The sequence below is a fragment of the Triticum urartu genome, chromosome 7A, assembly GCF_056163025.1.
Source record: "Triticum urartu cultivar PI428250 chromosome 7A, HENAU_Tu73, whole genome shotgun sequence".
Classification (NCBI taxonomy): Eukaryota; Viridiplantae; Streptophyta; class Magnoliopsida; order Poales; family Poaceae; genus Triticum; species Triticum urartu.
The window spans coordinates 744,140,880-744,155,869 of NC_141879.1; the positions used below are offsets into that span (position 1 = coordinate 744,140,880).

At 40.8% G+C, this 14,990-nt stretch overlaps 2 protein-coding genes across 2 annotated transcripts; both read right to left on the reverse strand.

Moving 5' to 3' along the window:
- Nucleotides 1–1,148: 1,148 nt before the first annotated feature.
- Nucleotides 1,149–2,396, reverse strand: LOC147962637 (uncharacterized). Its single transcript, XM_087536824.1, has one exon. The coding sequence runs from the start codon at nucleotides 2,394–2,396 to the stop codon at nucleotides 1,149–1,151; it is 1,248 nt and encodes a 415-aa protein (XP_087392950.1).
- Nucleotides 2,397–10,991: 8,595 nt separating this feature from the next.
- Nucleotides 10,992–14,984, reverse strand: LOC125518570 (PPR containing protein). Its single transcript, XM_048683385.2, has 8 exons — nucleotides 14,574–14,984; nucleotides 13,820–13,943; nucleotides 13,404–13,742; nucleotides 13,139–13,301; nucleotides 12,099–12,219; nucleotides 11,956–12,018; nucleotides 11,544–11,801; nucleotides 10,992–11,287 (listed from the first exon to the last, which is right to left on the reverse strand). The coding sequence occupies exons 1-8, from the start codon at nucleotides 14,691–14,693 to the stop codon at nucleotides 11,186–11,188; spliced, it is 1,290 nt and encodes a 429-aa protein (XP_048539342.2). The 5' UTR covers nucleotides 14,694–14,984; the 3' UTR covers nucleotides 10,992–11,185.
- Between the last annotated feature and the right edge of the window lie 6 nt (nucleotides 14,985–14,990).

The window sequence follows — 14,990 nt, forward strand, 5'->3', positions numbered from 1 at the left end:
GTCCCAGCGGTAACGGGAGGCCCGCTGTGGGAAGGAGAGGATAAGGGCCGCCGAGTCCCGTATCGCGGCGAAAATGGCGGCAGTGGAGGCGGTTGATACGGCGGCGCAGGCGGCCGCAGAGGAGAAGCCATCTGCACCCGCATTGTGAAGAAACGGCTGCGGAGGAACACGCGCGCCCTCGCCCGAGAGAAGAAACGGGCGGTCCGTGCCATGGCTGGACTACCATCGAAGAAGACGGCGAGGTCAGCACCGGCGACGAGCAGATCCAGCTCGATCTGTACTGCTTTTTCGACCGGTACTTCCGCGAGGACAGCAAAGGCGTCGGGAAGGGCAAGGGCAGTCGTGGGTAAACTCCACCATAGACATGCCAAATTTTGCTAGTCCGATGGCATGTATAGTGTAGTGTGATGGAGTAGTCGGACGATGTGTGTGCATCGACGTAGTTGCATGGTTTGTATGGATTTGAGATATGGTAATTCACGTGTCCGGGCATTTGAGGGATTGGATTTGCCAAGTCCCGGCTGTAGATGCTATTAACGGAACGTCCCATTCCCAACAGTAGATATGTATCAATTTATATCTGGGTTAGATGGAAACAAATCATCTAATTTTTAGCTCTTTTGGAAAGGTGCCAAACGGTAAACAATCCCAACCATAAATATCTCCGATCACCGTCGCTGGCCAACGGTCTATTCACGTCTATTAAGAAAACCATGATTTCTCATATTTATTAATTAATATGAGGTGCAGTTGTTGTTCTTGGTAGTGTTATGCAATCAGAAGTAATGGATTCTAGTCTCTTGAGTTGAAGTTTGGATTTGTTTTCTATCTTTTAATTTATTTATTTAATGAGCATGGCTTCTGTTTTTAGTTGACACGCTAATGTTTGCCTCACAATATTATAAAAGGTGCATTGTTGAAATACATGTTCCACTTCCTTCATTCGTAAGATGAAAATAATCTAAACAACAATAAAAAACAAAATTGTAGGTATTGATGAAAACACATCATGGACCAAGACCTGGAACACTTAGCATGCATATTTTTCCCAAAGATCCTAATTAAGAAAATAGTCCAAAGGATAATGAATTTGGAAACAAATATATTTTATTTCAATTTAGCTCTTAAATGTAAGCGCTAAATAGCATCTACAAAAGCTCTCCATAGTCTATAAGACCATCAATATCTTGTCCAGTAGAAGAGGGCGGCACATCAACCCATCCACCATTTACCATGGAAGACTGTCCTAGATCAGTACCGCTAGAGCCTAAGTAATCATCCATCCCTAGGAAACTATTGTAGAACGACTGATCTGATAGAGCATGACCCCATTGTTCAGTGTTAAATGGGTCATTAATAGAAAAGGCATTGCCACTCGAGTACCCAAATAGTGGAGAGGCCTCCAAATTATGCCCTAAGGTTGAGTCGTGGTTTGCATCACTTTGTTGTGGCTGCACTATGTTGCAAGGACTTTCATAGTTCTGAACATGCAACTCCTCGGGTTGAGTTTGCTCATGTACCTGATTTGGTATGGGTTGGACATGGGAAGCCAAGTGTGGAGCTAAAGATGGTGGCGCAAAGTCAAACATTTGTGGTACCTGCATAGGAAAAAGTGGTACCGAAGTTTGTTCTGGTTGTGATGGTAGTGGATCTGCAGGTGGCTGGAGTTGTGAGAGATTGTGAGGCCACGATGGCTGCATTAGTGAATGAGTAGTACCCAAATGATCTGTCAGCAGAACACTTGGTACTTGCAGATCTTGTGCTACACATGTGCCACTGGTCTTGGCTTCACGACCATGCAATGGAGGTAGCCGGCATCTAATGTCTTTTTGGACCCGAGAGAGCTCACTGAAGAGCTTATTTAGAGCTTCAAGACCGAGATCTTGTTCCTTCGTGAAGATAAGATTTGCCACCATACTTGGATTCTCTTCTTGGATACTTTTCATACGAAGGATCGAAAGTTTGTTTCGGTCTTCCTCGGTCATGTTCTCCATGTCCAACTGAGCCACCTCGTTTTGTAGGCTTCCAATCCTAGCAGTGGTTGCCTCATTGGTGGAGGGAACTGCTGGTGGAGCTCCAAATAGGAAAGCATCAACAATGGGATCGGCCAATGGCGTCCCAAATGAGTGCATCTTTCCATTCTTTGTCTCTAGGACGACTGCAACCCTAGCCCTAGTGAGGGCAGAGATGTCAGACGCCCTCTTGAACAAACCGGAACGTCGCTTGTAGAAGGTGAGATCACGGTCTTTGTCATTCTGGATGTATGCCACACCTGACCGCCTCTCTTTCCTCGGCATACTATTGTGGACAAAGAGGAAGAAACTTACTACTACAAATAGGAAGCACAAGTATCTACAAAAAACTAGAGATTTACAGGTACTATTGGCTAACAGCATATTGGTGTAGGATATGAGAAGATGTACTCCCCTTATATAGAATAAAAGGGTTGTATGGGAGTGCTATTTGACTATGCTAAGATTATGTAAATATTTAGTAAGAATTAACATACATAACTCATAAAAGGTGCTAGTTTATGGATACTATTAACTCTCGTCCAAATATACATATGTGAATGCATTGACATCCTTCTTTGCAACCACTGATATGTCTTTCTTATGATGTAAGTATTCACATCCATATATAGAACTATTAACACTTACAAAAATTGAAATATTAAATGATTTCCATTTGACTACATCCATATCCTTATCAAGAAGTATTAAATGGGAGTTAAACCCAACTAAGTTTTACTCTAATATACAAAATAATTGTGGTCAAATTTGTTTGGTTGTTAATTGCGTCCAAATCCTTTGTTGATCACATTGATTACGTCCTAATATATCAATGATCCCATTTATTACATCCATATCCTGTACTATCTATGAACTATCTAGTCTAGAAGTGGTCGTCCTTTAATCCATAATACGCCAGTATAACATGGACCTTGCTTTGGGCCTTAACTTAGAAACTGAGATAGCAACTAGGAATGATACACTAAGAGAAACTAGAAAATACCAAGACATTTGGTAAGTCATGGTATAACACATATGTTACTCTGAGCATCGACCTGCCTCCTTGTAAGCCCAGTTCCCACGGAAGATGTGTTTTTATTGGTTACACATGTATATATTGGGCCCTAGTTTTTTATGGCCCATAAACCAATATGTACAAGGCTTTTTTGGAAGGAGCCAACACAACCTAATATATTATATATTAAAAGTAATTGACGGGCTCACCAGAAAAGGATAAAAATGCTAGAAAATCCCTCAAAACTAAAAACATCTGACTGACAATCTATTATATATTAAAATTAATCGACGGGCTCCCGAGAAAAAAGATAAAAAATGCTAGAAAACCCCTTAAAAACAAAAACATCTGACTGACTATTTAATAGGCTGGAATTTTATAACAATTAGACTAGTTTTGAGTGAAATAATTACCCACCATTGCCATTATAAGAAGAAAAATGGTTCATCCAACTTATTAGGACGTGGGATGATGCCATCTTATTAGGATGTGGGCTGATGCCATATTATAATGGAAAAAATAGTTATGTTCCAATAGTACAAAAAGGACTACTCACACATGAACACAGTGGCAGCAATGTTCATGTAAATGATATGTGTGATGAATTCCTCCTTGGCAGAGTACCTGATTGGATCTCATGGAGCAGAGAGGTGGGCGGCGCAAAAATCCTCTATTAATATTTGTGAGGTTTTCAAGAGTATATAAAGGCAGCGGAAGAAAGAGGCGATGGAGGCAACATCTATGGCGGCCATGCTCCCCCTTGGATGCTAGCGCCGACCAGTGGCATGTGGCCTAGGGGGTCCAGGTGGGTCCAGGTCCCTCCGGCTTCATTTCTTCATGAAACTTAGTATTTTTCTTGGTTTTTTGGTCCCTGAAAAATTGATTTTTTTTAAATCCAAAAAACAACAACTGGCACTTTGCACTGTATTAATAGGTTAATCAAGAAAATATAAAATTTGATGCCAATATTATGCCATCATGATATAATTATAGCATGAAACAATAAAAAAATATAGATACGTATAAGACATATCAACTGGCATGAAAAAATTGATGTTTTCTAGGGTTCATTAATACTCGGCAATATTGTTCCCCAAGATAACCAGATAGACACAAGGTACTCCTTGGTTCCTACTGGTTTGATGTCTAGGCTAAAATTGTGACTAGCACGAATAAATTGATGGCTTTGTCTATCGCTCAGTATTACTTGATGACACTCTTCTGCTGGGTAGCTGGACAGAAGCGAGGTTCTTCCTACCAATTAGAAATGGGCGACTCCCACTATGTAGCCATCGGCACGTTAATCCAAGCTAAAATGGTGACAAGCATGAATAAATCGTTATCTTTCTCTAAGGCTCATTAATAATTTATGGTACTATTCGGTTGGATAGCCAGGCGGAAGTAATGTACTCCTTGTCAATTTGAGGGGACGACTCTTGGCATCTAGCCATCTATGTAGTGACTAGAACAAATAAATTGATGTCTTTCTCTACAACAAATGATTGATGGTACTATTCGGCTAGACAACTAGACAGAAGCAAGATACTCCCTGGTTCCTGCCAATTTAAGGCGGATGGCTCCCGGTAATATGTGCATTAATCCAAACAGAAACAGTGACTAGCACGAATAAATCCATGTCTTTCTTTTAGGCTCTTTAAAATTCCACATTTCGACTAGGTTGTTTGAAAGCGTGAGGTGGGCATCTTCTGACATGGAACCACATGCACATTAATCCATGCTAAAATGGTGACTTGCACAAATATATCGATGTCTTTCTCTAGGGCCCATTGATGGTATCATTTGGTTGGATAACCGGACGGAAAGTAAGGTATTCCATGATTTCCTATCCATATAGGGTGGGTGGCTCCAGGCACGGGCCAGTTACACAATAATTCGGGCTCATCTAACATGAATAAATGAATGTCTTTCTCTATGGCTCATTAATGCTTTGGTGGCACTCTCTGGGGTGTACAAAAGCGAGGTACTCCCTTCTGACTTCGGGTGGTTGTGGGGCCACTAGATGGACACAAGCAAGGTAGTACATGTCATTTGGGGGAATATTTTAAATATTATTTTTATGACATAAATTTCTAAAATATAATATTTCACCGGTAGTACTCCGACATGTCGGTGCGAACAATGGCAGGTATCGTTGGCACTGCCAATGATACATTTGTTGTCGTTTCGAGTCATGTGGGCCGTCATCAGTGCATCCTGCACCAGCCCTCCCACATGACACACTCGTATAGAGCTAGCTACCTTAGGTCGTGTACAATGATCCTGTCTTCGCAATGTCACCTAAGATCATTGATGATTTAACGAGAGTGAATGGAGGAAAAAAGGCTTGCCATCTCTTACCTAAGAGAAGGTCTCTCAAGAAAAGAAGATAAGACAATTCTAACCAATGTACTAGATGTCATCTCTTATATTTTCTAGTTTAATTTTAACCATCGCATTATTTTAAGAGCGTGTAAAAGTTACTTGTTAGGCTAAGAGCTAATTCATTGTATAATATGTTTTTAAGCTTCTCCAAATGACATACATAGCATACGAGAATATTGTAATGAGTAACTATTTGTGTACAGTGTGCTCAGTCTATTATGAAGATATAAAGCATGTGCTATTTGAATGTAATGTTGCAAGGGAGGTTTGGGACAATCTTGGTCTACTAGAACTCACCGAAGAGGCATGCATGCTAGAACATTGAGGTGGTGTTTTTTTCCCACAAATTCACGAATGTTTTTTTAATTTGCTAATATTATTTTTAGAAAGCATGATTTTTTTAGTTTGAGACCATTTTAAAATTTTCAGAAATTATTTTTAATTGGGGAATATTTGTAATTTGATAAGCATTTTAAACATCCTAAAAAATATTTTAATTACATAACATATTTTTATAAAGTTGCAAACATTCTTAAAATCCACTGATTTTTTTTCAAACTTGGAAGCATTTATTAAAATTCTTGAAAAGATGTTGAAAAGGAATAAAATTTGTCAGCATTTGTTTAAAGTTTCACAGTAGGCAACCTTTTAATTAGTTTTCTAGTAAATGGCTCAAAAATAGATCTGTACAACTGAGAAAAAGCTATATCTCGCTGTACAGCAAGATATAACCTGAGCTCGCCTCTGAGGCCACCTTAGTGGGTGGGCCCAATGGTCCGGATTTGGGAAGGTAGTACTGACTGGTACAGACTTGTTTTAGAACCAGTTTCTCAAAACAAAACTTGTTTTAGAACCTTTCGAATTATTTTTTCTTTTTTGTTATTCGGTGTTTTCTTGGTATACTTCATTTTTATTGCCTGTTTATTTTCTCTATTGGTTTTCATCAGTCTCATTATTGAATTTTATGTTTTTCATTCCTTTCCCTTTTTTTGCATTTTTAAAATACACGTTGACTTTATTTAAATACAAATTGAAAAATGCATATACATGTTGAACCTATTTGGATATACGTTAAATATTTTCCAAATACAATTTGAATACTTTTTTAAATACACCTTGAACATTTGTCAAATGTACATTAAACATCTTCAAAATAGAATGTGAAATTTTCTTAAACACACAATGACCATTTTTCATAAATGCCATGAATATTATTTTTAGTTGTGCAAACAGTTTTTAAGTGCTACGGAAATTTTCTTCAAACTCATGAACCTTTTTTGAATGGTACGAAACATTTTCTGAAGATTGCACAAACAAATTTTGACATTGTATGAATTATTTTTTTAAATGCCACGAACTTATGTTTAAACATATGAACATCTTTCAAATATGAAAATTATTTTTTGAATATTGTGAACATTTTCTACAAACTATGCAAACAACTTTTTTACATTACATGAAGACTTTTTAATGCTGATCAACATTTTAAAAAGTAAATAAAATAAATAAATAAATAAACTAATACTCAAAAATATTTAGAAATATAAAATGTATATAAAAATCAAACGCAAGCAAACGAAACAGTGCAAGACTCCCTATTGGCAGGGCGACTACGGGATCCCTCGAGCTACTGTCTCGCTAAAAGCTAGACATAGCGGCGCCGTAAACGCATCAAAATCACATTGGATTGGATAAAAACCAGCGAAAGTGGGCCGTCTCAATACGTGCGTGGCCTTAAAAAACCAGATGACGAACCGCTGAACCGGCGGTCCAATCAATTGATGAAAATATGAACCGACAACTTCACTGGTTTAGTCACTGATCTGGTTTTTAAAACTATGGTATAAAGGGTTGACCAACAAATTGGAGTAGTTAGAATATCTACAGTCGGACCTCTCAAACCCACCTCGTACGTCTAGGCGGGCCGCCCGATCACTGACCGGTCACGTTTTTTCGACCCAGGTGGACGCCTCAAATGGGTCTCAAACGCCCAGGCTGATCGACACCCACCATATCCAGGCTAAATATGGGGCGGATACGGGGGCCGGGCGCGCTCGCCACATCGGACCCGGCCCATCCTGGCCCACCTGACCCTACCTTTGCTATAGGATAGCACTTGAGAAGATTACGGAAAAAAACGTCCATGGACTGTACCGTTTCTTGAACCATTGGTTTATTGGGCTCGTTTCCATGGACTGACTAGTGACCACTACTGATTGCTAATACATTTTTCTCAAAAAAAAAGATTGCTAATACATTTTTCTCAAAAAAAAAGATTGCTAATACATGAGATTCAGTGACAAAATTAATTATAGATCTGACTGACCTTTACTCGCTTGACAATTACAGATAACTCTGTCGCATAATTTCCAGAGGGAGGGAGGCACGCCGGTAGGTGATTCCCCGCCCATGGTTAGAACCTTCATGGAACCAACAAATCTCACATTGCTGCATTTTAGTCAGTTCATTCAGCCTTATCCAAGCTTCAGAGTACTCGTCAAATGCATGTTATCATATATCCAATGACTCGGATAAAAACAGCAAGCCACTTTCATATATATGGCTCAGTTTGCGGGTTGGGCGTCGGTCGATGAATTGAACATAGGAAAATTTAAAGTTAGTGAGATTGTTCTGAGGCCATTTCAGTAGTCTTTTTTCTTTGTCGACCATTTAATTAGCCTTTCCACCTTTTGTTTCTGAATCTTCAGCCACGCCTACATTTGGAACCCCTTTGTTCCTTCTACTAGTGCTCATCTTTTTTTTTCTAGTGCTCATCGGTAATGTGGCGACAAACTAAATATTATTGCACTTTTTATTTATTATACAAGGATTTTATGAGGTTTCTTCATGCTTTGGTCTATTTATCTACTTATATGTGAACAGTTTTTAGTGAGCTCTTCCCGGCACAGGAAAAAAAGGACAAAGAAAAGAGTCCTCTTCATTTTCCCAATCCCTGAGAGTGAGATACACATTTTTGTTATTCTCTCTTTGCTGGTGGTACCGCTACCTTACATGCCAAGAAAAGGCCCATCTGAATTTTGCTGAAACTCCCTGATATGTCTAATGTCTTTTCTTATCTAATTAAGCGAGTACTCCCTCTGTAAACTAATATAGACGCGCACAACACAACCCACACACGCGTGCTACCTTACATGCCAGATTGTCTATTTTTATCCGAGACTGTATTCCGCGATCCGTCATTGGGGTAATGTTGCGGGAGATTTTTGTTTCTGGCGTTTGACGAACTGACTAGTGACTGCTACTGTTACTTATTTCTACATTCACTAGTTAAAGTTTAGTACAGTAACAAAAATTAGTGTGCAATTTATGTTTATGCTCATAACAATGAGTCATCTGACTTGGTTTCCTAACTATTTTCCAGGGGAAGGGAGGGATGCCAGCGGGTTCCCTCGAATCTGTCAAGACCGAGATGGGGCAGAAGATGGCGTTGGCACATCCAAAGCTCACTTTGGTCGACAACGGCGGTTCAGAAAATGAGCAAGTAAAGCGTCCAGGCTCTCGGTATGAAGTGAGGACTATCACTATTACCTACAACTACAAAGTAAGGAAATTTTGGTCATTCTCATAAAAGTACTTTTCATGTCTCAGATTATCTGTTATCTCTGCGGCATATGTAAACACATGCTGAATTTGTTGCTTTGTTTTGGTTGATTACTTTATTTTCAGAGGAAGAGAAGGTGGCCAGCCAACAGTACGATAGAGCATAAGCCAATGTTGGTTGACAGCGGCAGTAGCAGCGATGCCAAGAGTGACAAGAGTGATGACTATAAGCCTCCGGTAAGGCATTCCATGAAATATTTTCAAATTGTCTCTCTTAAGACATTTTCAATGACTTTCAGCCACCCATAAGGCCTTACATTCAATAATTTAAATCTGTCTCTTCAGAAATTTTTACTGTTCAAATATTGATGTATTTCACAGACGAAGAGCCTAAATTTCTTATTGGGAAAAAATAGCCAACTCTTTGATTGGTTGTTTTACAGACGAAGAGGAGGAGGCCACCAGTTCTCAAAACCGCCAAGAACAAGAGAGGGAGGCCACCGGGTTCGAAATCAGCCAAGAACAAAGAAGATGGCATTGGATCTTCGGAACCAGGCACTGAGTTCGACGTCGGCAAATGCTTCAGAAGCTTCAAGGTCATCGTCGATGGTTCTGCCATCGACAACAAACTACTCCCCATTGAGACGCGTAGGGCGTACCATGGGCTCTGTGCCGACCGGAAGTCGCTCCTGCACGAGCGTATCCAGAAGCCCATATGCCCTTTGCTCGTTGCAGGAGTGATCATCGAGACGGTTCGCATAGCCGAGGACATCATGGCCTCTGCCGCCTTCCCGTCCTGCGAGGACCTCGCGCGGTGGAAGAAGGCCCTGGAGTCCTTTGAGATTAGGGGTGGAAAGTGGTAGTGGATAATTCGAAAGATCCAATATTCGTATTCGAGAAAATGCCTATTCGTATCCGAAACATCCGCATCTGAACCAAAATGGTAATGGAAATTATCCGTATCTGAATTTATTAAACAAATAAAAAATAAAATATGGTAGGAGATTTTGACACAAATATGGATATGGAAGTGGATATATCCATATCCGAATAAGATTATGGGAGGTAATTTTTAAAATCCTAAGCCCAATATTCCAATTATCCAACATAAAAGCCAAATAAGTGGTCAAATTTTACTCTTTATATGATTAAACTTATAAATAATTATGCATTACAATAGTATTTATTCATAAACCTATTTATCATTGACTTATTGTATGTCACACGTTGATTATTTTAGGTCACATAGCTATCGACTAATTTACTTAAGCAATATATTGATATTATTCGTATCCGTTCCGAATCAAGAAATATCCGTATCCGTATTCGAATAATATCCGAGCCGTATCCGTATCCGATAACATCCGTATTCGGATTCGTATTCGTTTTGAAAATATGAAAATGAAAGTGGTAAGAGCACTATCCGATCCGCATCCGATCCGTTTCCACCCCTATTTGAGATGATGGGCATGGACCTTGGCTTCATGCGCGAGCGCGCCGACAGCCTCCTCACCCTTCTCGAGAAAGCAGATCACCTGCACGAAGGAATAGAGGCGGCAAAGATGAGCGGGCTCGCGCCACGAAGGGGTTGAGGGTGCTCGAGTTGAAGCTGTCGAGCATCAAGGACGCTCTGAAGGAGATAGACATGGAGTTGCATGAGATGGCAAGTGACAAAACAAATGGCTTCAAGTTAATTTGGTAAAGAAAATATTTTGCTGAAGAAATAAGTGACCACCAATTTGTGGTGTGTTAATTCGGTCTCAAATATAAGACCAATGGTTCATGATTTGTTTGACAAGTAATGTAATTTTATGAGATTCTGCACCAGGAGACAATTTTAGAATGAAAGTGATAAAATGGATATGCAAAATTCCTCTCGATTTACACAAAGCAAATGGCTCATTTTTTCGTAAACTGTATGCTGCTGACTACAACGGCTAAATATATTCCACTTATTCCATAAATTGTTTTCACTTAAAGAAAAAGTATATACTGTGGTAGATCATAGTAAGGCGCAACAGTTGATGCATGAGGGAGTCACATCCATCCATATATATTTCCATTGAAGGAAGCAAGAGTGAACTCAAGTACAGTTACAACAACCAAAACCCATTCTACAGGGTTCTGCATCATGGCCGAAACAGCATTGAACTCCCCGCAGAAAAAAGGAACAACATCAAACTGCGACAAAATTGCTTAACTATGCATCACTCAGTCAGATCCCTAGCCTCTTGGTGCCACACTCTGAACAGAATTTGGATGTCGCCCTTAAATACGGCGAACCGCACTCGTCGCAGAACTTTGCAGGGCTGCTTGGCTGAAATACAAAACATGCCATCAAGACAATTCAATAACAGTGCACCTGATTTGAACATTAAAAGTAGATTTCTGTTTTTGTTCAGCTGTCGAAATAATGCAGTGCAAACAGACAGGATGACTTGCAACTAATTACTGCATGATGAACGTTTTGATACTACTCCCTCCGTCCATTTGAGCGACAAGTAATATGGATCAGAGGGAGTACTATATTTGGCATGTGACTTGGCCAGTACTAAAAATAAAGATTCACTCACAAGAATATTCGAGCGTCCTCCAAGGTGGTTGTGTCCAGCTTGCATGGAAGATAGATGCGGAGATAGATAGGACTGGTGCTGCTGGGGGTTATCTGACAGTTGCGAGGACGATGCACATGGATGAATGGGAGGGAACTGAGAACTATGTTGGTTTTGCTGGATGTTGTCATGCTCTGCTTGATCGAGAAAGTGCAAGTAAGGTTGACTTTCTATCTGTTCAATGTGTCGCTTCGATGATGACTCATGTTGGTTTTGCATCTGGAAGAGAGCAAGCTATTAGTGGTGACCAACTGAAAAGGTGGATGAACCAGAAAAAAATAATCTCATTTAACAAAGAAGAAGGACCGGAGAAGTCACTGTGAATTTGGGATATTGTCACTAGTCATGACAGGTATCAAAAGATAAGAGTTACCTCGAATGGTGGACGAAATTCTGAAGAACAAACCAATGGAGAAGTCTCATCCTCTGACAAAACCTGGACAGAGGAACCAATTAAATGAATAATGGAATTGGTTTAGCTGCAACCTTAGAATCTTAAATCCAGTATACACTTACGGACGTGCCAGGAATGTCAAATACTGGCTGCAGGGTACGCCTGTACTTGTGTCGAGGTGAATAGAATTTGTAATCTCTAGATGAAATGGCCACTTCATTTCGACCGGTCAATCTTTTGAACCTGCACATTTAGAAAAAAAAATCAAGACTTAGAAATACATAAATCATGGCATATCAGAGGGTACCAAGAGTCAAAGTGGAAAAGTGAGGATAAATAAAGCTTTTGCCTATAATTATAATTAATTTAATTAACTGAAGATTTGATTATATTAGCAAACTTCTGAAGTTTCGTATTCATAATTCATCCTATATTGAAAGCAATCGGACAAGAATACAGTCAATTTCTTATAGTTACCTTAAGCAAGGAAACAAAATATATATGATTTGTTCCAAGGAAATGCCAACAAAGGAACGGAGTCTGTCATTCAAGAATATGCAGTATTTTGGCTTATGAAAACAGTAACTTTATCCACACCACTTACAAGAGACGATGGTTTATAGTAAGAAATATTAGAAAGCAATGTATCTGTTTCGAGTGCATATTTAATACAGAGTCTGTAAGTTCAAAACAAGGAAGGGTTTCTAGAAGCAGAATTTGGTCAAAGGAAAAGTTTTTTTTTTTGTAACTGGGCCACCAATTCAAGAATATGCAGTAACTTTCACACAATTTACAAGAGAGCATCGTTTATAGTAAGAAATATTATCAAGGAACTTATCAGTTTCAAGTCCATATTTACTACTCCCACCGTTTCATATTAGTTGTCGCTCAAACGGGTGTATCTAGCACTGAAATACGTCTAGATACATCGCTCAAACGGGTGTATCTAGCACTGAAATACGTCTAGATACATCCGTTTCAGCGAAAACTACTACGGAATGGAGGGAGTATAAGAAAGGGTTACTCAGAAATGGCTTGATAATATCTAGGAGTAGCACTGAAGGGAGTATAACAAAAGTTTCCTAAGATATGATAATACAGAAAAAGTGAACAAGCAACAGATGCATAAGGAAGGAAATACAGGGTGAATCAGAGAAAATACCATTCCGCATCCTGCATTCTCATATTATTTGGCCTCTCTATGATCACCAAACCATTGATTACAACAAAACGGACCCGCTTTTCTTCCTGCACTACAAGTTCAGGAAACTTGGTCTTTGTTGCATTAGAAGTAGCCAGCTCCCTCCTCCTGAAGCTACAATTTCCTGCCACATAACACCAAAGGAGACTCGGATGAGAAGAACAAATAACCAGAGTAGAGTGGGCGCGACCAAATACAAATTTCCATTCACTAATCATCATCATACCTTTCTTGGGAAACTTTTGGGTCAGCTTCCTGTACAAGCCGCCGGCAGCTTCAAGAGCTACCCCAATAGTTTTCTCACGGGATCCAGTCAAGGAAGCAAGACGTGCATTGACGTCGCTCACCAAAGACTCGTACAAGTTGGCTATGTACATCAAGGGCAAAGCAAACCTCGGGTCGCCTTCGTATTGCACCTCTTGTTGCTTTCTTTTGTTGATTCTATTGCTGGCCAGGATAGAGTCATAGAGAGAGGGTTCTCCCACCTCAATAACATTCTGGCCAATAAAATGGTCAATGATGATGTCCAGGAACCTAGACCGTGCCACTTCGATGGGCACAACATCTGTAATGAAGAGGGGAATCAGGCACAGAGAAAGCAGTAACAGCAGACAGAGCAGGATGAATTTCGAAGAGTTGTACCTTGTGGTGTTAGGATATTAATATGACTAGGAGGCCTGCTGCTGTTCTCAAGAGCCGAGTGCTCGTCGTCAACTCTGACACCGTGGAGGCTTAAAGAGCTGCTGTATGATCCATGCAAGCAATCCTAGCAGATAAAGCAACGGTCAACACTCAAAACCATGACGTTGTGTTTTGTTACAAGAAACATGCTGTTCTGGGGCATTTAAAGGATATGCATCCATTTTTGGTCGGTCGAAGTAACTGCCAACAGTCAATCTTGAAAAATAAATAAATACACAGAATGTTTTAATTTCACAAAACAACACATTCCTACCTCCGCATGTTTGGCCGGTCAAAGTAAATGCCAACTGTCTACCTTGAAAAATACAAAAAATTAATACACAGCATTTCCATTGCACAAAATGACACTTCCCTGCCGCCCCATTCCACAAAGCCAAAGGCAAAATTTCTGGCACGGAAACCTTGTACTTATGTGCATTTAAATACACAGCATTTTTCGAAGTAAATGCCCAGCAATGAACAGAGCCTTTTTTACTTTGTCATTATGCATTCAGGTTCACATGCTGGTTATTACAATGAAACACATGGTAAAAATGGACAAATCCTAACAAGAAAAGCATTTGTAGCACTACAAATCCAACCCCAGGCTCACTAGAGGTTGAAGCCAGTCTGCTCTGCTCCGGGCAACACTGGGTTTCACCACCGATTGGAACGAGCTAACCAGCCATGGGTTCAGTGGAGGGGGGGAGGTTACCACGGAGTTGGAGTCGCCGCCGCCGACGAGGCTGTCCTCCTCGGTGAGGGCCTCGGGGTCGACGTCGCCGTCGCCGAGGAAGACTGCCCCGGCCCCGGCGCCGGCGGAGTATGCCCGCATCGCCGCCGGCCGAAACCCTAGGTGGGTTTAGAGCCTGACGCCCGGCGCCAGCGCCAGCACCAGCATGGCGACGGGGGCTGGCTGGTTTCCCCCTAAAAGAGCATCTTTTTCTTACGCCCGCCGGCGGTTTCCCCTAGGTAGGATATGCTCGAGCTGGGAGCGGGCCGTGGGGCGGCGGCCGGCGGCGGCGCCGGATTCGCTTTGGGAAGGGGCGGCGTGGGTGTGGGGGTCGAAGGGGGGTTTGGTTGGTGGAGTAGCAGAGTATTGTTTGCTCTGCTCTGCTTCACTACCGGACTG